Consider the following 25,530-nt stretch of genomic DNA (forward strand, 5'->3'; position numbering starts at 1 on the left):
CTATATGTATCTAGGGGAACACTAATAAGCCGTGACACCACTCCCACTGTTAATTACCTCAAACTAGCCTAAACAAAGGAATCAACCCAGTTGGAGAAGACACACATCCACTCCATCACATATCCAGTAGTACACATAACCAGACACACAAATTAACACTGACAGTGGTCTGTTCAGTGACATACACTCCTATGCACACACATATACATCCTATAGTTACTTGCCGATGAAGACGTTTTGATAAAGTATTGCAAAGTGATTCTGATGAAGAACAAAACTGTGTGTATGTGCGTGTTTGTTTGAGTGTGTAATTAGTTGGTGGCCTCATGGAAGTATGTGTAATCATCTCCCATCATCCCTTTCATCATCGAAGTCGTTGACTCTTTAACCCCTCTACATGTGTCTGTATGGAAGGATAAGGGAAGCAAAGATGTGTATGTGTGCGTATGTGTGTGTGCGTTGTGTGTGTGCGCGCACGCAAGGGTGCAAAGCTTAATTAGCTTGCAATTGGTATTCACGCGTGGTGACTGCAGGGAATGAGTTAATTGCAGTCCAATTCAAACGTTGACACACTTTCAAAGTTTTTCCCCTCTCCCTGTCTCCCTGACAGAAACCAATGAGGGGCTACAGATCACATTTATTAGATGAGAGCAAGTGAGAGAGAAAACGGTAGAGACGGCGAGAGAGAGCAAGAGAGAGGGGGAGAAAAAGACAGAAAGACAGAGGTGGATTAGACGAAAAAAAGGGAAAAACACAGGTGAAGGTGATTAAGTACCAGTAAGTGACTAGATTTAAATAATGACCTAAGAGACAAGAATAAAAGTCGATTAAAAAGGTTCATGAAATTGTAAATATTAACTGGTGAAATGTCCAGTAAACTAGCCCACTTCAAAATGTACAGATTTTTGGCATTGGTGGACTCACTGGAACTCCAGATATGTTTTTTACTATGTGGTGATGCTTTTGACTCTAGATGCAGACAAAAGCGCCTAAGTAAAAGATCTGATTGTAATATGCAAACTAATAACAAATATTTAGAAGTAAATACAAAAAAAATAAGAATAAAACTTTATTAGATTTGTTATTATGCGTTTTGTTGTATGTTTTTAAAACACCTTATTTCAACCAGCTTTGCATTGGCCCAGTCTTTTGATATTACATTTCAGTCATTGTGCTCAAATTGCCTTAAAATGTCAAAATTGTTACATACCTGTGGGTCAAACAAAAAGTAAGGACGTCCATTTTTGATCTGAATGGCCAGAAACTCTTCCTGATTTCCTGGAGAGAAGGTACAGAGCAGCAGCCCGTCTGGGGACCGAGTCTTGAAACTCATCTTTACACCTGATCCAAAGCGAGATCAGAAACAAATGTGTAGAGACAGAGATCGAGTAAGAGAGAGAGAGAGGAAGATGCAGAGAGGAAGAGAGATTAAACTTTGTTCAATTGTTATTTTTTGGTTTAGGATGATATATTAAATATTTTAAGGACATTTAGACTAAGGATTTTATTTTTCCAAATTAAAATAATTCATTTACGATAAAATGGAACAACGTGGCGGGTACGAAAACTTAAAATTTCAAACTCTGCCAGACCCAATGAACTGTAAAAAAGTACAAAAATATAATAAATGTGTTGTTCCTCTCCCAGATCTTCTGAATTATTTCATTTTTTTTTAACGCATCGAAATTCAGTCTGAGCTTCCATGTAAGGTTTAACGCTCTTTTCAAATTTGGAAGTCAGGTATGCTGCGTATCTCTGTGTAGGAGGAATAAACTTACTTATTCTTACATTTCTGTCAAGATCACTGCTTCCCAAAGCTCTAAGCTGACTTAATTTCCACTGTAAGCCATCTAGGGTAATCTTCCCACTAAGATACTTTAGGGAAAACATGAACATCAGAAGACAAGTAGACACACCTGCACTTTTACACTTTTAATAGTGCTCACCTTGTGATCTCTTGCTTTTTTCTCTTAAATCTATAACCCTCCTTTGTACATTTTGGGACAGATAAAGTACATAGACTGAGTAGGGTGTTCTTCGGAGAATTTTTTTGAAGAAAATACAATCAGTGGAGCTGTTGATGGAAATTAAACTTGAAATGAAACATGCATTTTCACATTACAACACTACTCTGTGGGAAGGTTTGTGACTACCTTCAGAAAGCTCAATTACAGCACTGTCAAATTAAACAAAACCTAAATAAATCCTGACACACCAACCACAATGACATGGACGTGAGATTTGAGGAAGCAAGTTATGAGAAACAAGAGCAATTTGAACTTTAAAAAGGATAGCAAGTGACTAAACAGTTGTATGCATTGTGTCAGGCCCAACTCAAAGCTTCAGCAATGTGGGAAATTTGTGGGTACGTAGAACAGCTGAACCTCTAAGACACAAACACACACACACACACGGCAGAGAATTCATCCAGCGTGCCTTCTTGTCATGTTACTATGGATCAGAGATTGGATCTTAATCCACTACTAGATCCACATAACGACACAGACCATGCAGGTTTCTGTGTGTGTCTATGAGCATGTGTGTGTTTCCTCAGCGCTGTCTGTCTCTGCAGAGAACAGAAGTGTGGGAAGATCTGAGGAGTTGAATGGAGGCAGTCCCGGGTTCATCAGAAGCCAGTGTTAGCAAAATAATTAGTGTGTGAATTCACTTAACATGGAGAGAAGTCAAACAGTTACATGGCAAGCTTAAAATGAATACAGATTAGCCATTTCTCACAGCTTTCACGCTTTTTAGAGCAGTTCTTCAATCTTGTTAATTTGAGCCTACTTGTTGGGCCTATTGCTATACCGGTTGTCAGTTTGTAGCAACTGATATTGATTCAATCATATTTTTAGATCATCTAAAAACACAAAGAACACAGCTTTGCACTTTGTACATGCAAAAAAAAAGAAAAGGGAAATGCCTTTGAGCCTTCTTCACATACACCTGTCAGACTAAAAGCAGTGTCACAGTAACTGGTGGCTACATCTCTAACATGAATCAAGTGTGCATATTTGTGTCTCAGAAAAAAAATGCTCCCCTTTTCTTTCTTCTTGGACCCCTTCCTAAGAAGTTGTGATGAAAAAGAGAAGTGACCATAACTATGGCAAATTCAGTGTATGCCCGTCACAGAATCTACGTCTGATTCTTTTCACTTGTGTCTGACATCATCTTACATTAAGCTGTAACTAACAAGGTATCACAGGTTTGCCATTTCAACTTCAGTCGAGCACACAAAGTGATTAAATTTGACACGATATACTGTGCAGTATGTAAAAAAAAGACAAGTTATATTTTTTTCTTGCAAACATGAGTATAAAAGCCTGTAGAATGAACATTAAAATTGTAAAAAGGTCCCATTTGAGCAGTCCACATATGCATTGATTACAAATAATGCACAAACTCAACTGTAACGGTAACAAGACAAAGATGTTCTTTACATTGGACTTGCATTCTGTACATCACGCAGGCATGTGTCATTTACATTCATGACCTTGTCACCACAAAGATGAGTGAAGTCATGACAGATACCTGACATTACATTACCCCCCTTTAACCTTCTCTCTCTCTCTATCACACTCTCCTGATCTCTCAATCCTTCCTTTCTTTCGTCCCTCTGCTTTTAACCTTCCTCATCTTTTTCCTGACCTTTTCATTCTCCTTTTCTGCACCTATTGCCTCCTCTGAATATGTTTTTTATCCTTGCATCTTCAATTCTTGTTTTTACATCTCTTACTTTCAGCTCTGCTCCCCTTGCATCCTAGCTCTTTTCCTGTTGTAATTCTTATGTAAACTTTTCCAGACTAAAACAGACAGCAGATAGCGCCAATGGGTGTTTTTTAACATGGACATGTTAGGTACATATTTATCATACACATACATATTTGCAAGTAGTCCTGAAGACAAAGGTCCCTAACATAATGTCATAGAAAGTGACAGTAAAAGAAGCAGCATAACTATTATTCCTAACTCATCAGCACAGAAGTTTATAATCACTTCATATAATTCAGAATGTGTATGTGCAATGGTTGACGGTATTAATGTGATATGACGATCAATTCAAGAGAATGTTGTTTTCCCCATGTCATGCCATGTTCATAAAGATTCAACTAGTCCAGTCCAAACCCCACAGTTACCAAAAGGTAATAATGCACTTAAGGATAGCTTGAATTGCTCTGCAAGCCTAATTTGCATCAGGAGATGTTACTAAGAAAGGCTGGTGTAATGAAATTTAAAAGGTTTGCTAATAAACAGTCAGAAAACGTGCAAAAAAATTTAAATAAACTGCTAACTATAAAGGACTCAATTTTGCCGTTAGACCGTTTCACTGTGTTCCATAAATTTGCACTGATTTTGTTAAGAACCAGATTGCTGGAGAGTTGAGGATTACCACTAACACGCAACTCTGGGGTGACCATTTTACATCAGGCAGTTTTACAAACACAAAATGGGATTCACAGGTAATCCACTATTTGTAATCAAAGCTGAACCAACTATTTCCCAACCCAGCCTTGATGCTCCCATTCTGACATCTAACACCATCGTCTGTGGTACGTCATCATGGCTTCACGGATCATAGCTGGCTCGGGAGCACTAATATCAGGCTGGTGATTTTAATGTTGTGGCTGATTTGTTTACATCATTATATTAATTTCTTGAAGAAATGCATGTAAGGAAACAACTGACAAGTGTTGGTGTTTGATATAATGTACAGTATGTTTGTGTGAGTCGGAGAGTCTTTCTGATAGACAAGGTGTTATCCAAGCACGTCCACATGTACAGCATCTAAGTGACACTGCTCATACTCAGCAATACTTCCTTCAGATTTCCCCACAGGACTTGTGCTACTTCACACTGACAACCACTTTGGAGCCATCAACAGACAAACCTGAGCACACATCATGACAGGTGACTCTGTTACACATACAGTACAAACAGACACACTCACACACACACACATAAACAAGCATACATGCACACAAGCACTTGGACTAACACAGAACACCAGTAAACACTTGCACACCTGAGAGTGCACACTAAAAACTCACAGGAACACACATGCTTTAAGACATGTTCACATAAATATTTTCCACATGTGCTACATGTGTTAAAGCTTTGTGTTAAACAGTAGCTCGGTTAATGTATGCACTGTATAACAAACATGTTTGGAGAACTACTATATACTGTATACTATATAAATAACTACTAAACATGTCTAATGGGATTTCCAAAAGTAATTATTATGCCTTTGCACAAGGCTGAACCACACAAAAAATCCCTAGATAATTTTCTTAGCTGTACTTTTGCCTTACTTTGTAGTTTGTTTGTTTTTTTACCTTCATCTTACCCATGAGTAGTTAGTGTATCGATCAAGTGCAGTAATGGAATACACTCTAAGTTTAGGGACAGTTTTCAGATGCTATAGAAAGAGAACAGAATGAATTTATTGCTCATTACTCATTTCCAAAGGCTGAGTTGTGACAGTATACAGCCACTACCTTTGAACACAGCTGTAGCTGATGATATGACTATTGGTCTGATTATAGCTGGGATTGGGTTGAACCTATGATGCCATGGATATGGTTATTGTATCTATACTGTAGCTACTCTTTAATGCTCCTATTCAAATTAATCAAGATGCCATCATCATAATCAGCAAGCCATGTAGGCATCTGAACCCATGGTGTGTCAAGTATGACAGATGCATTATCAATACAAGAAGGAGTTGAGGAAATGATAGCTTCAATACAACACTCAGCCGCACAACCATGTCAACTCACAGCACACACATAATCACTGCATGTAGTTAGTGCAACATCCACTCCAATGTGTAACAGCCACATTCAGAACAACCAAGTCACAGCAATGGCTAAAGCCGCAACCACAGTGACAGCTTTGTCGTCCAGTGGCTAAAGTCTCAATAAGTTTCAACAGCAATCAGAGAGGACACTCCTCAAATGATCTTATTCTAACTGCAAAAATATACTTTCTGCCAAAACTTTACATTACACTGATTAGCCTCCACATTAAAACCACCTGCCTAATACAGTGCAGGTCCACCTTGTGCTGCCAAAACAGTCCTGACTCATCAGATCATAGATGCCTCTGGGAGTTTTGTGGCAGCAAAATATTTGGGTTCTGTGGATTGGATCTTTATTGATCAGGCTTGTTACAGTGCATCCTATTAATGCTTGTTTAGATTGGGATCTGGCTGGATTTGTTGGCCGGGTCAATACCTTGAGCTCTTGGTCATGTTCCACGAGCCCTTAATGAGCAGTTTTCTGTGGAAGAGCATCTCTGCTGTGAGGGAATAACAGTGCCATATAGGGGTGGACTTGTTCTGAAACAATGTTTAGGTGGGTGGTACGTGTCAAAGCAGCATCCACATGAATGTGAACAATCCCAGTTCAAACCATTGAAAAAACACATGGAATACTTGCTTTTTCTTTGAGGCCCAGTAGAGACATCAGAACTGAGGTTAAAGTTGCAAAGTTCATCTTTAAGTATAAGTACCACATCATCAAGTCAGTCTACCCTGACCTGATGAGGTGGAATATTTCTCTCATATGTACTAAGATAAAAATAGCTTTCAAATATTTGTCAACATACATAATTTTCTTTATATAAGTGATACAATACTTAATGTATTGTAAGAAACATTTTATGAATAACAAGCATGTAAAATTGGCTACACTCATACCATCAACTTGAGAGTTGTTAAATGAAATCATTTCAGTATATTACTTAAACTGAGTTTAGATAAATTAAAAATAATTATATCTGTTTGAAATGGCATTCATTCATACTGAACATAAAAAAAAGATGTTATATTCCATAAAATGCAATATTAACAAGCAACAATACTGAGCCATTTACAGCTTTAAGTGGAGTCTTATTTATTGGGTAGTATTGTTTCATGTGCATTGTTTCTCCTCTTTCTGTCTCAGTAAACAGTGGAGGTTGTGTGTAATCATCTACACAACATAACCTGAATAACTCCAGTCATGTTAGCTCTCTGCTGGCATTAATCAGAGCCTGGCGTATTAATGAGAGCGCGGCAGCCAGCTAATTACACCCATAGATTCTGCAGCAGCCCATTAAATATACAAATGACAGAATTAAAGAGCCCAGCCTCTTCTGATTAATCTTTAAATGGGGAAAAACTAATGATGTCTGTGCAAACTTTCCCTTCACACATTTCTCCCCCTCTCCTCTCAACGTCAATGCCTGGCAATCAATCATATTAATTAAGGAAAAATAATTTGTATCATTTAACATTTCCCTCTTTCCTGCTCAGTTGCTGCAGTGGTACTGCAGCAATGTACTGTATTAGACATGTCTGGAAATTATCCAAGTCTGTTTGTTTCCGCATTCATTTTTTTTTCTAAAATACTTGTGTGATGTTTCCTTTGTTTGTTTGTTTTTTACTGCAGGTTGAAGAAATATATCTGGATTAGTGGAAATATAAGCAGGGCATATTCTTCATTCCAATCTGCCCATTTTAAGTTTAAACAGTGAAGAGTTAAAAAGGAGAGAGAGGACTATATAATCTAGAAGACCAATTTCCATTTAAATATATTATTTTACAAAGAATAACATATGTCAATCCTAAATAAGATGCACAGTCCTTAACTCAAAGTGAATGGACGGCAGCAGGGCTTTAGAAATAAAAACACTATAGTTAAGATTAATGAACTAACATGCATTTATGGAAACATGATTGCATGTAGTTATAATCCAGTTTTTTTATCTAAAGTAAGATTCAGTGTGGTAAATATTGACCTCAAGTACCCTCATTAGGCATTAAGAAGCGTCTTTAAACACAAGTGAACAGACTTCATTTATGGAAACATGCACTGCTATTACAGTAATTGCACATGGAAAACAACCTATTTGGCCTAAAAATAATTTTAGTAAAGTGGCCATAAAATAACAGGTGAAAGGGCAAATATCATGTGATTTTACATGGTAAATTATCTTGACCTTATGAAGATTTAGCATACTAAATACTGACTCTGATCAATGATGTGCCCTTAATACGCATGTTTAGGAAATGAGAAAGCCTGCAGTAAGCCTCAATGGAAGCAACAAATTATTAATATTCTGAGGATGATACATAATGTTGATGGAGAAAAATTATGATTTGCTGTTTCATACAAAATACCCATCAGGATCTTCTGAGGCATCAGTGCTGCCTTTAGACTAACTTAAGACTTAAAAGAACCTAATTTCCAAGCAGCGCGGTCGGTTCCCAATTTGGTTCCCAAATGAAATATCACAGGGTCTTGCAATGTCAAACTGAACAAAACAGACTATGCAAAGATTTAGCTCTTACAAAAAAAATTAAAATTTACAGTTGTCATTGCTGGAGTTACAAGGTTTCCATAAGACATCAACGATTGACGAGTCTCTCCTCTGTGATCAATTGACTCTCGAGGGGGCATTACACTGCATTACATTCATAATCCAATTTGGCTTTGATTTGTTCGCTGTTCCGTGCGCTTCGATGGGAATAATTGTCTGTAGATGATGCTATTAGTATTGATGGTTGTAAAAGGGCGATGGTTTGAGGACTGCCGACACATTGATGGTCCAGAATAGATCCGGTCTGAAAGTGATTGTCTGATCCATTACCCTTTATGAAGGAGGAGAGTGGAGGAGATGAGGGGCACCCCTCAATAGCAAAAATCATCATCTATTTACTGGCAGTATTCAGAGAGATCTATTTACCTTTGTGCTGGAGGAGCAAGGATGAGATCAAAAATCATCATTTGTTGATTTGGGATAAAGACACAGGACTCAGAGCTCAATGAACAAGAACCATGACCATGATTTTCAGATTTCCCAGGACAGGACAACTGTACACTGTCTTAGCATTAAAAGAGTAATCCATCATCTATTATAAAGGACAAAGATACAAACTAGACACTCTTTAGGCGTGAAAAAAAACATTAACTATTTGTTGAAATAAAAACATAGTGTCCAAAATGGCCCATAACATTTTAAGGAAGTAAACTTGTAGAAGAAATTGGAGATGTGATATCCATTTAACAAAAATATCAAAGATCTGTGATGTTTCTAAATGATCATTGGGAAAAAAATTGTTTAGCACACATGCGTTTCAGCCACACGTATTAACATTTACAGTCATACACACTCAGACGTTCTCATATCCATAAGAAAAATCTAGTTATTCTATGTGGAGAAAGGAAATTAGAGAAGAGGTGAACACAATAATCCATAGAATCCAAGTCTTAATAGTAAATAATAGGACTTTCTTATAACTGAGTTTCGGTTTAAATTAAAACTAACGATCGTTTAAATACAATGATGATTTTCTTAGTATAAAACAAATACATTAAATCTAATTTGAGATTATGAGGTGGCAAACATATTTGGGAATTTTGGATGGAGGAAGATTATGTGACCAAAAGAGGGAGCTTTGTTAGCTCAGTTACAGTTGATTGTGGACTCATAAGGATTACAAATGAAAACTTTTATCTGCACAAAGTCATGAATTTGTCACCAGCTTTAGAAACCTTGCTTACCCACCGATGTAAACATATTTTTGACATTTTAGTATACTGTTTTAACATGGCCTGTTAAGGTACTTTAAACTGCCCACATAGTATAACACAGCTGGCGATACAAGGTTGGTGCAGGACAGTGAAGTAATCTCAAGTGGCATCAAAGAGCTTTGCTTGCTCAAATCCCACTGATTAGTATCAGCAGTCATTAATTATGAGCGTCAGACTGGGTGATGTTCTCAGATGAAGCAGAACATGTTTGGCTGTGCAGCTCAACCCTCTAATGATGCTGGTAAACAGAAAGATAATTGTCCTTTAAGATGACTGGATAAGTCATTCTAAAAGAATGTCACTGGAAGACTGAGACACTGCAGTGCAATCACTGAACAACACAAAAACGCAGGCGTGTCCTCTCATACATCACATACAACACATGTGCAACACACAGCAATGCAGACATACATACAATAAACTTTCAGTTACACAGACATCTGCATGTACCTGGACATACTTTAGTACCTGTAAAGTCAGTGTTGACAGGAAGAGAGTCACTGGGAAATCGGTAGTAACTGTTTCCTGGGAATCTGGTGCCTCTGACAACAGGACTTTGTGGGTCAGAGAGAGAGACATCTGTCCTTTCCACCTGGAAAACATGTAACATATAACAATATTTCAGTAATAAATCAAGGACATTTTATATGTTCCTATGTATGTGTGTTTATTCATCGCTTTTCTTGAGAAACATTCATCTGATGCATTTCACACTTGGTGTATTGCTGGAGACCCAAGGATGTGCAGTGTTGAGTGCTAAGCTGTTTGCATGAACGGTTCTCAAGAAACATAAAAGGAGAAGCATTAAATGATAGCTGGGTACAATGTTAGGGCTGAAGCAAATTTTCGACACAACTGATTATGACAACGGTGCGTCACAAAGATAGCTGCCCACAGTCGAAGTATCACGGCTCATTTGAAGTAGGTGAACATTTAAAATAAAGACTTGGGTTTATCCTCTTTCTCAGCATTGCTCAGTCTACAGAGGCATCAGCTATTCTGAGTATCAACGTTAACGTTGTTAACAGCATGCGTGATAGGCGGCTCACAGGTCAACAGCTTCGAGCACAACTTAATAGTGGTCGTAGTAATCAAGTCTCAGTTTCAACTGTGAAGAGAAGACTTGGAGTTGCAGGTTTGACAGGTGGAGATGCAGCAAGAAATCCATTCGTAGGACTTCAGAATAAGAAAAAGAGGCCTGGGCCATGAAACACCACCAATGGACTACTGAAGACTGGAAGAAGGTATTGTGGACTAATGGGTCAAAATTTGAAATCCTTGGTTCATCGCACATGATTTTTGTACGCCGTGAGGTAGGCGAAAGGATGGTTCCTCCATGTGTGACATCAACTGTCAAACATGGAGGAGGAAGCGTGATGTTCTGGGGCTGTTTTGTTGGATCCAGAGTTGGTGACTTGTACAGAGTGAGAGGAACCCTGAACCAAAACGGCTACCACAGCATTCTGCAACACCATGCAGTACCCTCTGGTATGAGAATAGTTGGTCAGGGGTTCATCCTATAGCAAGATAATGACTCAAAACATAAGTGAAAGATATGCCAGGACCACCTTAGGAAAAAAGAACAAGATGATAAGCTTGAAAACATGGAGTAGCAGTACAATCTCCAGACTTAAACCCCATGGAGCTGGTTTGGGATGAACTGGACAAAAGAGTGAAAGCAAAGAAACCTATAAGTGCCACACATTTATGGGAACTTCTGTACTGTTGGGAAGAACTTCCTGGAGAATATTTGATTTCCATTGCGGAAAGAATGCCATGAGTGTGTTCAGCTGTTATATCTGCCAAAGGTGTCTACTTTGATGAGTCAAAAATTTAGAATACATATTGGTTTTTTTTAACTTAATTTGTTTATTTGTTCTATGCTTTCATTTCAGAGTACAATGAGACATTAGCATATATAATTTCCAATAAAAAATTGGAAAAATTGGGGTGCTCTAAAACTTTTGACCGGTAGCGTATGTTTCACACTATCATGGTTAAACTTGGTAATTACTCTGTGGGTTACATGTGCCAAACTATGGGTGGGGATTTGTCACGATCACGGATCAACTACAGTCCACTGTATCACTACTATACTATCAAAATTCTGGCAAAAATAAGCCACAAATACAGAACCACGAACTACCCATGAACCCATTAAGACATAAAGGGCTCTCTAAACACACACACACAGGCGCATGCATATGCTGCACCAGGTCTTAAATGTTGGTGCCAGTATGCTGATGTTAAGCGGGTACAATACACCTTGTTAACCATCTTAGTTTAGTGTGTTAGCATGGTACCATTTGCTAATTAGCAATAAACATGAAGTAGCCTACAGCTGGGACTGATGGGAATGTCATTATTTTTGATGGTGCTAGATGAAATTTCAAGGGATCACCAAAGAGATTACAATTCATCCTGAGGGGTCTTGGATGTGTGTGGCTCATTTCATGTCAATTCATCCAAGACATGTTGAAACATTTTGCTCAAAGCTACAAATGTCAATCTCATGGTGGTGTTAAAACAAAAGTAAGATGGTCACATCTGACACATTTTCCAGGAGTCATGAATGGTGGTGAAGCCAAGACAACAGTGCTAAACTACATTTACATTAGCAAAAAAAAAAAACAAAACACCCAAACAAACAAACACACAAAATACAGAAAATAATTTCAAACTGGCATATATAGTGTATAAGCCAATACTCTTACCTGATACAGAGGGTGTGGACCATTGAGTTGAGCTGGAGGGTCCCAGTCTATCTGAATGGTGGTTTCATTTACTGGGTGTAATCCAGGTGATGACAGTCCTGTTGGTGCTAAAAAGAGACATATAAGAAAAAGTAAGGAAAAACAGAGACTGTAAAATAGTAACTAGTATTTTGATTCAATTTTTATGTCAATCAATGAATTTTTTGTTACTTTTACATTACATTACAATTATGTTTTGTTTGGAAAATCTATCTAAAATGCAGACACATTTTAGTTGTGCTCTACAACCATCTTACTCGCATTCAACACATTTAAACATTGTAGTTTCAATTATGATAAAAATGTGTCACGCTTGAAAAGCATCTTTAGATTACTTCTCTCATACTGCACATGCTACAGACTGGTTAGAAGAACAATTTTCATTTCATAGAGGGCCAGTTTAATTTCCTTCTTTCACTTTAGATGGTAAATTAAATGCCCCCTTGAAACATACTGGAGGGTACTGGATTTGCAGTTTTGACATGTATCATAAATAAATCAACCAGAGACTGGCTGATATGGGGAGGGAAGATATATAAGAATGGAGGGAGAAACATAGCGAGTGATGGACTGGTATAGAGATGAGAAAGATGTGTGTGCATTAAGTGTCATTCCATCGTTGTGTTTCTGTGTATGTGTGAGTGTGTGTGAGTGTGTTTCAGTAATTGTCTAAATGGTCTGTGGTGGGAGTAAATTAGCTCTCAGTGACACACATGTGGTCCATCTTTAGTGTGAGTTCTAATAGAGCTCTTAAAAGGGAAGTGGACAGCTTGTCTTAGGCGCCTCATCTTGCCACATCAAACCATAAATTACTGCCAATCGATAGCTTACCAGTCTATTGATATTGAGCTATAGTGACATTTAGAACATTGACTATGCCACACACACATACAGACATACATGTGTTAACATGTGCCTTGCTTCAAACACTGATGTCCTGCATTGTATGTACGCCATTGTATGTTCAAAAACACATTATTCTTTCTGGTAACATGGGCAGAAACTTAGAAAGTAGACAACAAAATCTAAAATGTGATTTAAAATTACGGTAATGAAGATGGTATGGAATAAAATTCTAAAATGAGAAACAGTTGCAGGTTAATGCTTTGCTTACTTTACCCTCAGTGAGACTGCAGTGTTGCTGAGGGTATTATAACTGATTAACTTACTCGTCAGATCTATTGACACCTCTAGGTTCTTTACTAAACAAAAATATTTGACTGGATTGGTTTAAAACTACCTGAAAACATAAATCCTCTGTCTTTGCAAACCAAGGACATTCACCTTATTAGTATTTGTAATTTCCTCAGACATAACTAAACTATGCAATATCATGTTATACCATTGTATTAGTGGACTAAGAGCCAAAAGATGCCTCCTTCTAATTTCTGAATGAAAAATTGCATTGAATCAAAAATCAATTCTGAATCAAACTGCAATATCAAGAATTTAACTATGCTATTCCCACTCTGAAATTCATTTCATCAAACAAAGTAAAATTACCTGCTGCTTTAACAAGATGTTCTCTGACACCTGTGTACATCTGTGGCTGATTTATGACAGGGGGATTCAAACTCTGCTGTCTGGAAACAATTGGGACTTATTTACAGTAAAAATATGAAAATGTTGTAATGGGCAGGATTACTAGGAGTCAGTCAGTGAAACCAACAGCAAACTTAACATTTTTTCTTTGTTTAGCTATTTAGTTACCTCAATACTGGGAAAAAACATCTAAGGACAATAATAGCTGTGAGTTACAGCAGCCAGTATGTACTGGTCACAAGTGGGCCAGAACCAGTCTTCTATCTACTACACTTTCATATCAAGGGAAAACATTACAAACTTACAGGGCGGAGGGGTTTGAGTGCGTGTTCATGTTTGTGTGACATAAGCAGCTTTTCTCCTTAGTGGCTGGTGTGATTGTAATATACTGCTGTGTATTCTTTGAATGTCATGTATTCATTTATTGTATCTGCTTGTTAATTCACTGAAATGGACTTAACACTATGACACATTCAGTTTGACGAAACCCACTTGCCTTATCATGAAAATGCTCAAACACACACGCGCGCGCGCACGCGCGCACGCACGCACGCACGCACGCACGCACGCACGCACGCACGCACGCACGCACGCACGCACGCACGCACGCACACACACACACACACACACACACACACACACACACAAGGTTAACAGTCCACCAGAAAGGTTAATTTTAGCTGCCGACATGGTAATGAAGCAGCTAAATCATGGGCCAGCTCCCAGGAGCAATTGTGCATGTGAGTGTGTGTGTGTTTCCTGTTTTTACAGCGACTGACATGTCTTAACAGGCTCTTAGCGTACAGTTACACCACGCACATAAGCACACCACTTATTGACATGGCGATCCCTTGCCATGCATATTTCTCTTCTCAAGAAGGGCCTCAGGCCAATTATGCGTAAATCAATAAAGTTCCTGTTCTGTTGAGTGGTGTTACAGTGTGAGTGTGTATGTGTGTATGTCTCTCTGTGTGTATGTCTTGTAGAACAAGCCTTTATGGATGTAGGATACATAAAACATCACCATCAGCCCCTGATTAGCCACTCACTTTACGTTGTGATCGATAACTTTGCAGAAAGACACACATTGAAACAATTGCAAATGCATCAACACACATAGACGGAGACCTCTTTCCTTGCGTCGTTGCATCTGTCTCAGTGTGCACGCAAATGTTTAGTCATGTGCTTTGGTGTAACTCCAGTGGTTTCACAGATGCTGTCTGCTCACTTACAGCAGATGGTAGCTGGCTCTAATGGCCCAAACTTATGTGTGGTAGATTTATCAGTGCATCTGTAGCACGCTCAAGTGCACGTTACCAAGAGTACTACTTAACGTGAAGATCATTTTCTCCACAAATAAAGTTTTTTTTTCATTTCATCTCAATGGAATATAGATTAAAGACCACAATTAAAGAATTTTACGATACATTTTTGGGCAAATTACACAGAATGCTTTCATTCAATAGTCAAGTGTGACAAGTAGGAATTATCCTAGGATTATTTCTAATAATGGGGTTGGAAAGAGAAAAAAACCTAAGGGTTACATTTAAACATACTTATGATACAGTCAACTCTGCATTTTAGAGTAAATAATGAAAATTTATCTGAATTTTTCATTTGTTAAATTCAGACTCTTTGGACAAGACTTCAGAGCAAAATGGGAATGTCTGGTAGTATATTTGGCTCAGCAAAGAGTGAAGAGATGGGTTGATTTGGGTTGTTTAGGCTGTAAAAAAATTCTGATCCTAAAGAAAATCCGTCCATCCATCCATCCATCCATTATCTATATACCACTTAATCCTCATTAGGGTTACGGTGGCGCTGGAGCCTCTCCCAGCTGATTTAGGGTGAAGGCAGGGCACACCCTGGTTGCCAATCTATCGCAGGGCTACACATAGAGACAAAAGAGCACACTCACATTCACACCTACAGACAATTTAGAGTCACCAGTTTAGCCTCAGCATGTTTTTGAATCATGGGAGGAAACCGGAGAACCCAGAGAAAACCCACACATGCACAAGGAGAACATGCAAACTCCATGCAGAAAGATCCCAGGTCAGAATGCAAACCTGGGATCTTCTAGCTGTGAGGCGATAGTGGTAACCACCGAGCTACTGTGCAGCCCCTAAAGAAAATTCTGAATTAAAAAAAATGAGACAGGCAAATGGAATAAAAATATGAAACATTGCTTATGATTTTGTCCAAAACTTCCATAACTGTAGAAAATTGGCAAGAGCATGCAAAAAACATGTGTAAATAAAAATAAAATGGTTACAGCATTTTTTATAAGTATAGCAGCTCCCTGCTGTCGATTGGCTATAGCCTCTTTAAAGGGGAAAAAGTGCTTTATATAACACTAATGAGGTGTGCATCTCCCAATCCTTCTCTTAATTTAAGCACTAAAGATTATTGTTGAATATTTTCTGTGAATTGTCAAGATTATAGTTAAACTGAAAGAGAAAAAGTGATAAGAGATGTGCAACAGCAGAAGCTCAACACCCAGTGGAGAAGCACATGCTATGCAAATTGTTTTGAGATTAAAAAAAAGAAGTGCCTAACGGCATATGCCATTATCATTTCTTATAGTTGAAACAAGGGACATCTTTGGCGTTGGATGAAACAAAACGGTGGCAACAGATGTGGCTGTTAAAAATACATTCAAAAAGTCAACTGGGTACAATAAGCCATATTGAATTGTACAGTATTACAGTCAAGAGAAGTCTTTGGAATCACTTGAAATAAACATTGTCACTGTGTCAACAGATGTAGCCATTAAAAATACATTTAAAAAGTCCACCGATTACAATATGAAGTATCATTCATCACAATAAACACAAGGAATGACTTTTGGAGAATTGTATGAAATGAAAATATTCGCTATGTCAACAGATGCAGCTGTTTAGAGTACGTTCAAAAGCTGAAATCTCTGAGCAAGTATTTATAGATGAAAGTTTTTTTTTCCACAACCACTCTGTGCACCCATTGTCTATTCACCTGAAGAGATAAACAAAACAAAAACAAAACAGGAAAAAACATAACATGAGCAGCAAGCACAGAGACCGTTAGTGAACAGATGGAAAAGTGTGTTGGAGGGTCAAGTGCACGCGTGAGTACAATATGTATACTGCAGTGATTCATGTTCCTCTGCTGCCATGTGCTATTTGTGTTTAAGTGAAAGAGCCAGGTAGAGATAGAAGTGAAGGATGGACTCAGTGAAAAAGTGAGAAAGCAACAGACTGTCAAGAGAGAAACAGATAAAGGCCTTAAATAAAAATTCTGTCTGTCTGTGTGTGTGTGTGTGTATCTATGTCATCCTACACTGATCAATTAATGTTCATCTCAGTCCCAGAGATTTGTGCCTGAGTTATTAAACACAGCTAATTCATCTGACTTCCATAATGGTTATAAATCTACAGAAGAGAGAGAGAGAGAGAGAGAGAGAGAGAGAGAGAGAGAGAGAGAGAGAGACGTTGCATGTGTGTTTCTGTAACTGTGTGTTTGATTCATGGGCAGCAGGAAGTGTGTGCTACGCCACATTTTTCTCCTTGTAATTAACAGTAAATTGTTTTTACTGCCGTGCACCATGAATATCCCCTCTGGTTAACATGACCAATGCTGTCTCCTCTCAAGTACCCGATGACTGACTGTGTGCTTGTAGAAGTGTGTGCATATGTCAAAGGCTTGTGTTGCAGTTGCTGTGAAGAGAACACCACACACGCTAATGATTTAATAATACAATCAGTGTGTGGCAGAGCTGCTATTATCCTTTTAACACGCAATATTTGGACACTATCACCATTTCTCTATTTGCTGCTTACTGATGTGAGGCAATGTGTACTTTTCTTCTTTTTTGTTTTAATGCGTCTTTGGGTACGTATCTTTTTTCCCTACCTGCTGCTAGGGTCCGTCCTGTGCTTTGCAGACTGGTAATGCAGCCTGTTTTTGTGCAGAGTGTGACAGTGAAGTTGTACACATGGTACGACTTCAACCCTTTAACTATAAAAACAGGCTGTGACAATGGTCCCACCCTATGCAAGACCTGGAAAACAGAGACAAACACAGAGACAGAGACATGCAATTAAAACTTAGATAAGACAGATAATGACAAGAGAGCAACAGAAAAGGAGCAGACCACTGTCTCCACAATGAAGCCAAGAAGACTCAAATATCAGCTAGAAGTAAGATAAGTTAATTCAATAGCATTAGTCCCGTAAAAACAATCCTCTACACATTTATAATCTTTCTACTTTGACTTCTACCCATTGGCACATTTTTAACCCAACTGAAGGCTGTAGGTAAGCTTGAAGGTTTTTCCAAATCAAGTTCAAGTCCAATCACCTGTCTGTGTGTGCACTTACCTGATTAACAACAGGAGGAGCATAAGGATTGGTGGTCTGTTCAGTGAGCAAGTTGACCCGATATTCTGTGACTTGTCCTCTGGCGATGACCCCTTGGCCCTCGGCAGAGCTCCATGTAACTTTCAGACTGGTAGACGACAGTGCAGACACTTGTGGAGAGGCCATAAACTCTGGGACTGGAAACATGGACACAAGCATGGGCACATGAAAAAATATGGAGATCATTTTTAGCAGTTAGTTACAGATCAACCAACTGTTAACTAATCACTAACAAATCAAATGCAAATAATTTGAAAATATTAGAAATCATCTGAACAAACCACTATGTAGATATGAAATAATTACTAACACATAACTAAATACTGTAGTGAATTGTATTAAATATTGGAATATAAGTTTAACATTTTGACACAACTGTACAACATAGCGGCTCGGCCACAAACTCTTTCTTTTATTTCGAAAACACTTCAGCAACAAGTTTTTCTGAAAGCATTTGAGGCGATAAATAAGCTGTGCAGTAGCCAGATGGCAGCTCCAAACACACTGCATGTTGCATGCTGGTCCGGTTAGGGTGCGTTTCCAGCTGTGATCCAGTGTGTTTACCCAGAGCTCATTTGCATAAAGTAGACTTGACTTCTATTTTATGCAAATTCGATGCGGTGTGCGGAGATTCCAGGCATCGTGAAACTTTCCTCAAACTTCTAAACTAGCCATCGCTGACCTAAAAGGAGAACAGATTCAGCTGCCGCACAGGTTATTTGTCGCCTCAAATGCTTTCAGAAATACTTTTCGCTGAAGTGTTTTCGAAATAAAAGAAAGCTTGCGGCCGAGCCGCTGTGTTTATCCGACACGTCTGCTGGACCGTCAAGCTGAAAGTGCTGTCACGTGACCATGTAGCGGCCTGCTGTTGGTCGAGCGCTGTCATGTGACAATGTTGTGTCCCGCTAGTGACCGCCCGCCATCCATGTGATTTTCAGATACGCCGCGTTTACGTGCGGGAAAAACGGATGTAGTGGACATGCACCTTGAGTCTGTCTGTTTTTGTGTTGTGGGGCATCAGTCACAGACCAAGTACTATTCAAATAGCAGATATTCACTCCGTCCTCATGGGAGTCAAGACTCCCATGTTAATTTGCCAAGTTCAGGTACAGGAGCTCAAATCTGGCAAACCCTGTATTGAGAGAGACCTTTTGTCTCTTGTAAATGGAAACATTTAAACACCAGCAGTGTTACAGTTCTCTAAGATACATCTTAAATCCATGACTTATTGTAGCTATCTGAAGATTTTCTGTGAAATTAAAAAGGATGCTTTCTGGATTTTAACAGTCAGTGACTGAAAAGAAACCTGGGACTCATGTGACCCCTAACCCCGACTGGTCGACGAAGATGGCCACCCTCCCAGTGCCTGGTTCTTTCTGGTAAAAGGGAGCTTTTTCATCCTGCTGTTGCCAAGTGCTTCTGCAAAAGGAATCCTTTAGAATTTTTTTTTTTCATATACAAATTTGTAAGGGGGCTGCACAGTGGGTTGGTGGTTAGCAATGTTGCCTTGCAGCTAGAAGATCCCCGATTCACGTCCCGGCCTGGGATCTTTCTGCATGGAGTTTGCATGTTCTCCCTGTGCATGTGTGGGTTTTGTCCAGGTTCTCTGGCTTCCTCCCAGAAAAAAAAATATATGCTGAAAAATATGATATTTCTAAATTGTCCGTAGTTTTGAATGTGAGAGTATCTCTCTGTTCTCTATGTGTAACTCTGCAATAGACTGGTGAACTGTCCAGGGTGTCCCCTGCCTTCACCCTGAGTCAGCTGGGATCAGCTCCAGCCTCTCCACAACCCTAATGAGGATTAAGTGGTGTATAAATAATCACCTTTCTGTGTGAAGTTAACATGTTTCAAATTTAAATTCTATGAAAAAGGGAACTGAATTGAATTTGAAAAGTCATAGTGACCATTTAAATTTTGTTGAAGAAAAATCTATATTTACATCACTTTAAATGTATTCCCCAAGTTTTTAGTCAAACTTTTCTAAAACATACCTTGTCTTCAACTGCCAATAGCAACAGGGCAAGCTTATTTTGCTTCTACATTCATTTCACTTTATTCCTGTTTAATATCAGTGAAATATACTGTGTCGAAAAAGATGGATTTCTCCTTAGATGATGTGTATCTGAGAGTATAACCATAAATTTGTTGCTAATCACTGAGATGTAAAGGGTTAAGCTACTCATTTTACATTTCTTAATATTTTGGTGCTTTTTTTCCTTTGACTGACTCTTAACGCATTAAAAATGAACCTTTTACAGTTAAAATAAAAAGCTGAATTTGACACAAAGTAACATTAAAAATCAAGACTTAGTGGATATTATGTGGACTTAATGGATTTAAGTATTCCATAATTCTACGGTTGTGATAGCCACAATTACATGACAGATTAGAGACAATGATTCTTTATTCTACTGTTGATGGCATCTAACTGTGAAATATGCTGTGAAATGTGATTCATGATAGACATAACCACAGTCATATTCTTTCTTTCTAACGCAGCACATGAACGCACTCAAACAGGGACACACACTCCACATTTAAAATGGTGTTATCATATGCTTGTTATCCAGACACATAGCTTAGAGTGATGTTGGAGGCAATCGTTTAGTCCTAATGAGCCATATCATCTGTTTGAAATTCAAATATCTTAATGAGTTTCCCCTCCCCCACATACAGTTTTATTTCCTTTTTCCTTCCTCACTTCCTGCCTTCCCATCTAGCACTCTTTGTTTTTGTTTTATTTAATTAAATGGAATTTATTTCATCTACATCTGTGAAAAAAGGATGGAAAAAGATTTTTACCACCGCCATTTTTTGGTGAGTATTTAGATCTGGGATTTCTCTGAATTTTCCCCCCACAACTTTCCTTTTTTTTAGTAAACAAACTATAACATCAAGCATTCAGAAGTAATTTTCATTTAATTTTGATAAAAAAAATTCATTTACCTACTGAGAAGCAACTTTATGTGACTTCACATAAGGAAGCAAAATTTAGGTCAGTATTTATTCTATAAAAATACATATGTATGTTTTTATTTTTATGTTTCTGAATGAGAATACAAATGTAGTACCATTTTTGTGGAGCCACCATGTAATGCCCATGGGAGAAAATCCAGCTTATAAACATCCTGACTGGACTCACCACTCAGCCAGCACTGGTTGCCAGTTGGCAAAGAATATATCTTTGGCCGATGAAATTACCTTTCTGAAGACTATGAAGTAATTTTGTTTGATATTAAACCGCTGTCTTTAAAACACCAATTATTACAGCCCTCCTGCCGACTTACCTACCTAATCCACACTGATATTGCTTCATTGAACTGAAATACACTTCATGACTAAATAACAAAAAGTGAAGTTTAACCATGACCATGGTTCATACAAACCTCCCTCCATGGTGCGCACTGTGGTCCACCCTGAAGTGACATTTCCTGCAGTACTAATGCTTACAACTCTCAGCTGGTATGTTGAAAATGCCTGCAGACCCGTTACAATGGCGCTGCTTTCAGGGGGTGACACTGTGCTTCTATTGCTTAGCTTTGCTTCTGGAGAAACACTTGGATCCAGCCAACCGGAGCTGAAGAACACTCTCTTCTCAGCAGCAAAACTGGAAAGGTTCTGTGATTCCACTGGTCCACGCAGAAAGACCTCATACCTTGTGATAACACCTGACCCGAAAGAAAAAAAGTTAAATCAAAGCAGTCTGCAAGAGATTAGTTGTGATGACCAAAACAAAACTCCTCACCAAATAGTTATTGCTGAAATTAAATATGGAAAGCAACAATTTCAGCTGCAGAGATTGTTACGGAAACACTGCAAGACAGTTTTACTGTTTTGCTCTCTGGTGGGAACCAGACTATTGTCCTACTCTCATATGCTCTGTTCCACTTGTTAATATGAAAATAACAGAGCTGGGTTAGAATGAGGACAGAGTAGCACTAAAATACATTAAGAGACTTACAGACTCACCATGGAATAAATGACTGTCGAAATGTTTCTGTAAGTATAAAATATAAACAACATCAAATAATATAGAGGCCTAATGTGGGACCTTTGGTAACAGATGCTGCATACTCTCTCCTTAACTTGCTTGCTTTATTCTTGAATATTTTTACATGCCTGTCTTCTCCCTTTATCTCCTGTCTAATATAAATGCAGTGCATACTGAGTAGGTTTTACAACTGCTTTATTTTAAATATGTCACAACAGTAACCTATCTTTAGACAACCAATTAACAAAACACTACCATTGGAGGTGACTACTGACTATCCTTTCTAACTCACAAATTATTATGTAAAATGTTGGAAAAAATCAGTTTATGATGGACCTTGCATTAGCCTATAATTTATGGGTTTTCACTGTATCGGTTAGTCTAAAAGTCCATACATCTGAAAATGATACATAAATTTTCTGCTAAGATGAAAAAGAGTTGTTATTTAAAATTGTAAATGAAATCAATTTCCGTACACCTGCCTTTAGTTTAAACAGTGTCTAGCAAGCTAAGGGCATCATAAAGCAAATTTAAATTGTCTCAGTATTGTAGTATTATAGTAGTGAGTGCTAAAAAACCTGAGGACAAAGAACATAATGTAAGATAAAGTACAACCCCACTGTTGTAGAGCTTCCACACTTTCAAAATGAACTGAGAACGTCTCAGTGACCATCAGATACACATTGTGCTTGTATCCCCCATTCACAGAGAAAAGACAAAAAAATAGTGTTGGCAGATGGACTATTGTGCTGTATAATAAAAACTGATCTCTTCCAGCCCATCACTAATTATTTTTACAAAAATCGATGATCACAGGCAGAAGAAACCAAAATACGAAAGGGCTACATTTGCTCTCATACATGTGTCTCTTATTCAAACCCATGTTCTCTCAAACAGCTGGAATGAACCAAATTTGTTGTTGAGGCAACCTCAGGTAAGTTCAAGAAAAATGTCAATATTAAGGGATGGTAGGAGATACAGAGGAACCAATCTAAGTGGATTTAGTATGAAGCTGGCAGGGAAACAGATTAACAGACAGTGAGAGAAAAACAAGAGACACAAACAGAGAGAAACCCAGGTTTCAGGGCTTTGTATGACACTGAGCCTTAGAGCCATTACAAAGCTCTCTGGATTTACCAAAGGCAGTTCCAGTCCACTGTGTATTTCTGTGTGTGTGTGTGTATTGGTTGATTCTCCTACTTCTTGAATGACTCAAGCCTAAAGCAATGCTACAAGGAAAGTGTTTCGTGTTAGTCTACAAAATGTGTGCTGTATGTTTGCATGATTATTCTACTGTATTATTCATTGTGACACAGACATTAATAATTTATATATTCGCTCTGTCATGTAATTGTAATATACTTAAAATAAACACGATGTATTCTTAGTTATGCAAATGTGTCTACAGTTTGTGTATATTTTTCTGTATTTGGTGCTAGACGTTATGTAAGATGCACAATGTGTCTGTGTGTGGGTGTATGTGTGTGTGTGTGTGTATGTTTGGTTCGTACCATTTGGCTGACTGGGGGGGTCCCAGGAAGCATGCAGTGAATGAGGTCCTGTAGCAGTGACTCTGGGAGCATCCTGGTTTTGTGGGGGGGCAGGGGCTGTCAGCAGAGGCAGTGGGAGGCTAGAAGTACAACCCCCAGAAGAGCATGCCTGTAGACAAGGTTTACAGTTTGTTGTTTTCATTCTTAAGGTAGTTCATGCTAACAATACGTATTTGTCAAAAAAATGTGGTTCAAGCATGATTGCAATATTCTCGAAGATACAGCAGCACCACTGACAGATATTTTTACTTGGAATGAGAATCATCACTTGCTGTTTGCCACTCTTACCTCAAGTTTGACAGTGTATTTGGTGAAGGGCTTCAAACCGCTCACCACAGCCTCAGTAGATAAGCCTGAGTAGTGGATGAAGGATTCTGCTCTGCCAGATGACTCCATGGAGGATAACACAAACCTACAGGAGACAAAAACTGTAATAATCAGTTCCACTTCTCTTCATTTTTCCATTGTTTACCATGTAGCTTCACTATGCCACATAGTTCTGCAATGTGATTCAGTTAAAAAATAATACTGTAATGTTACAGAGTCCAACAGGATAAGACATACACCACATGAGCTGTAAAGTCACTGGTTCAAATGCCTAGCACTGTTTTATCTCACCCATCCTCTACTATCTTGTCCCTGCTGTGTCATACCACTTACTGATTCTCTCAAGTCCATGTTTTAGGCATGTACATTTTCATCAACTTTTACACATTGATACGATTTGAAACAACTTAAAGTCCCCTTCTCCTCAAATTTATGTCACTGTCAATTTGTTTCTCCAAGAAAGGTTGCAAATTTATTAAGAGTTTGAATTGGTGGAGTGTTGGAGTTTGTGTAACTGAATCTGCTGACCGTCTATGTACTCCACAGTGATCTGCCTCTAAATGCTGAACAATATCCCCTGTTTTCCCTTGCCCCTTACCTTTCCACTGGCCCTGTATCATTTCGTGGTGTGCTCCAGTTAAAGCTAGCACTGGTAGGACCCGGTCGTCCCACAAGGGTTAAATGGAGCTGGTCAGCATCAGGTGGTGCACCTAAAGTCTGGTATGACGCTGATGCACTTCTTGTTGCACCAGCTACATTAGCGGTTACAAGCCAGTAGGTGTAGCTGGTAAAGGGAAACAAACCAACATCTTCAAATGACTCAGGGCCTGAAAAGGGGAAAGATTGAAAGAATACGTTTGGAAATGATCTTAGATTGATAGAAGACAAAGAAAAATAATGTTTGTGCCACGTGTGAAATATTAAGAAAGAAAATAATGATGTGTGAGAAACTGTGTGGATACATACTGAAAGGATAATGTCTTTGGATGGTCTGCACTGGCCGCTCATCCCTGATGAGTGTGTAGTTGAGTCTGTGTGAGTTTGGGGAGTCGGGCGGATGCCAAGAAAGACGAATGGACGAGAAACTGAGAGCAAAACCTACTGGTGCAGGTTGCTGGGACGGTGCTGTAAAGACAGAGACAACATGAGTCAAACAGAAAGAGATTAACTGTGACTGATATTGACATTAAACAGAAACAGAGAAGAAAGTGATTCAGGACGGATTTTTGCTGATATCCTGATATTTCAAATCCTTGTGGCCAATTCTTGATAGATGTACATATTTTTTCTGATTGCACAGAACATCAAGCCTCTCCTGTATTGGAATTATCATATTATTGTGCCTGTTCTGACTGTGATGGCACACTGGCAGATGCAGACATAAAATTT

At 38.5% G+C, this 25,530-nt stretch overlaps 1 protein-coding gene across 1 annotated transcript in view; it reads right to left on the minus strand.

Annotated features, from left to right (window-relative positions):
* The window catches only part of ush2a (Usher syndrome 2A (autosomal recessive, mild)), a 209,824-nt gene that overhangs the window by 127,169 nt on the left and 57,125 nt on the right, over positions 1 to 25,530 (minus strand). The window contains exons 21-30 of the mRNA XM_055010958.1: positions 25,108 to 25,266; positions 24,740 to 24,968; positions 24,103 to 24,226; positions 23,776 to 23,923; positions 21,660 to 21,941; positions 18,232 to 18,407; positions 17,765 to 17,912; positions 12,293 to 12,399; positions 10,047 to 10,170; positions 1,211 to 1,341 (exon numbers count right to left, since the gene is read on the minus strand). Coding sequence (XP_054866933.1) covers positions 1,211 to 1,341; positions 10,047 to 10,170; positions 12,293 to 12,399; positions 17,765 to 17,912; positions 18,232 to 18,407; positions 21,660 to 21,941; positions 23,776 to 23,923; positions 24,103 to 24,226; positions 24,740 to 24,968; positions 25,108 to 25,266 — 1,628 coding nt within the window. The remainder of the gene's footprint in view (positions 1 to 1,210; positions 1,342 to 10,046; positions 10,171 to 12,292; positions 12,400 to 17,764; positions 17,913 to 18,231; positions 18,408 to 21,659; positions 21,942 to 23,775; positions 23,924 to 24,102; positions 24,227 to 24,739; positions 24,969 to 25,107; positions 25,267 to 25,530) is intronic.

Source organism: Amphiprion ocellaris, chromosome 1, assembly GCF_022539595.1.
Source record: "Amphiprion ocellaris isolate individual 3 ecotype Okinawa chromosome 1, ASM2253959v1, whole genome shotgun sequence".
Lineage (NCBI taxonomy): Eukaryota > Metazoa > Chordata > Actinopteri > Pomacentridae > Amphiprion > Amphiprion ocellaris.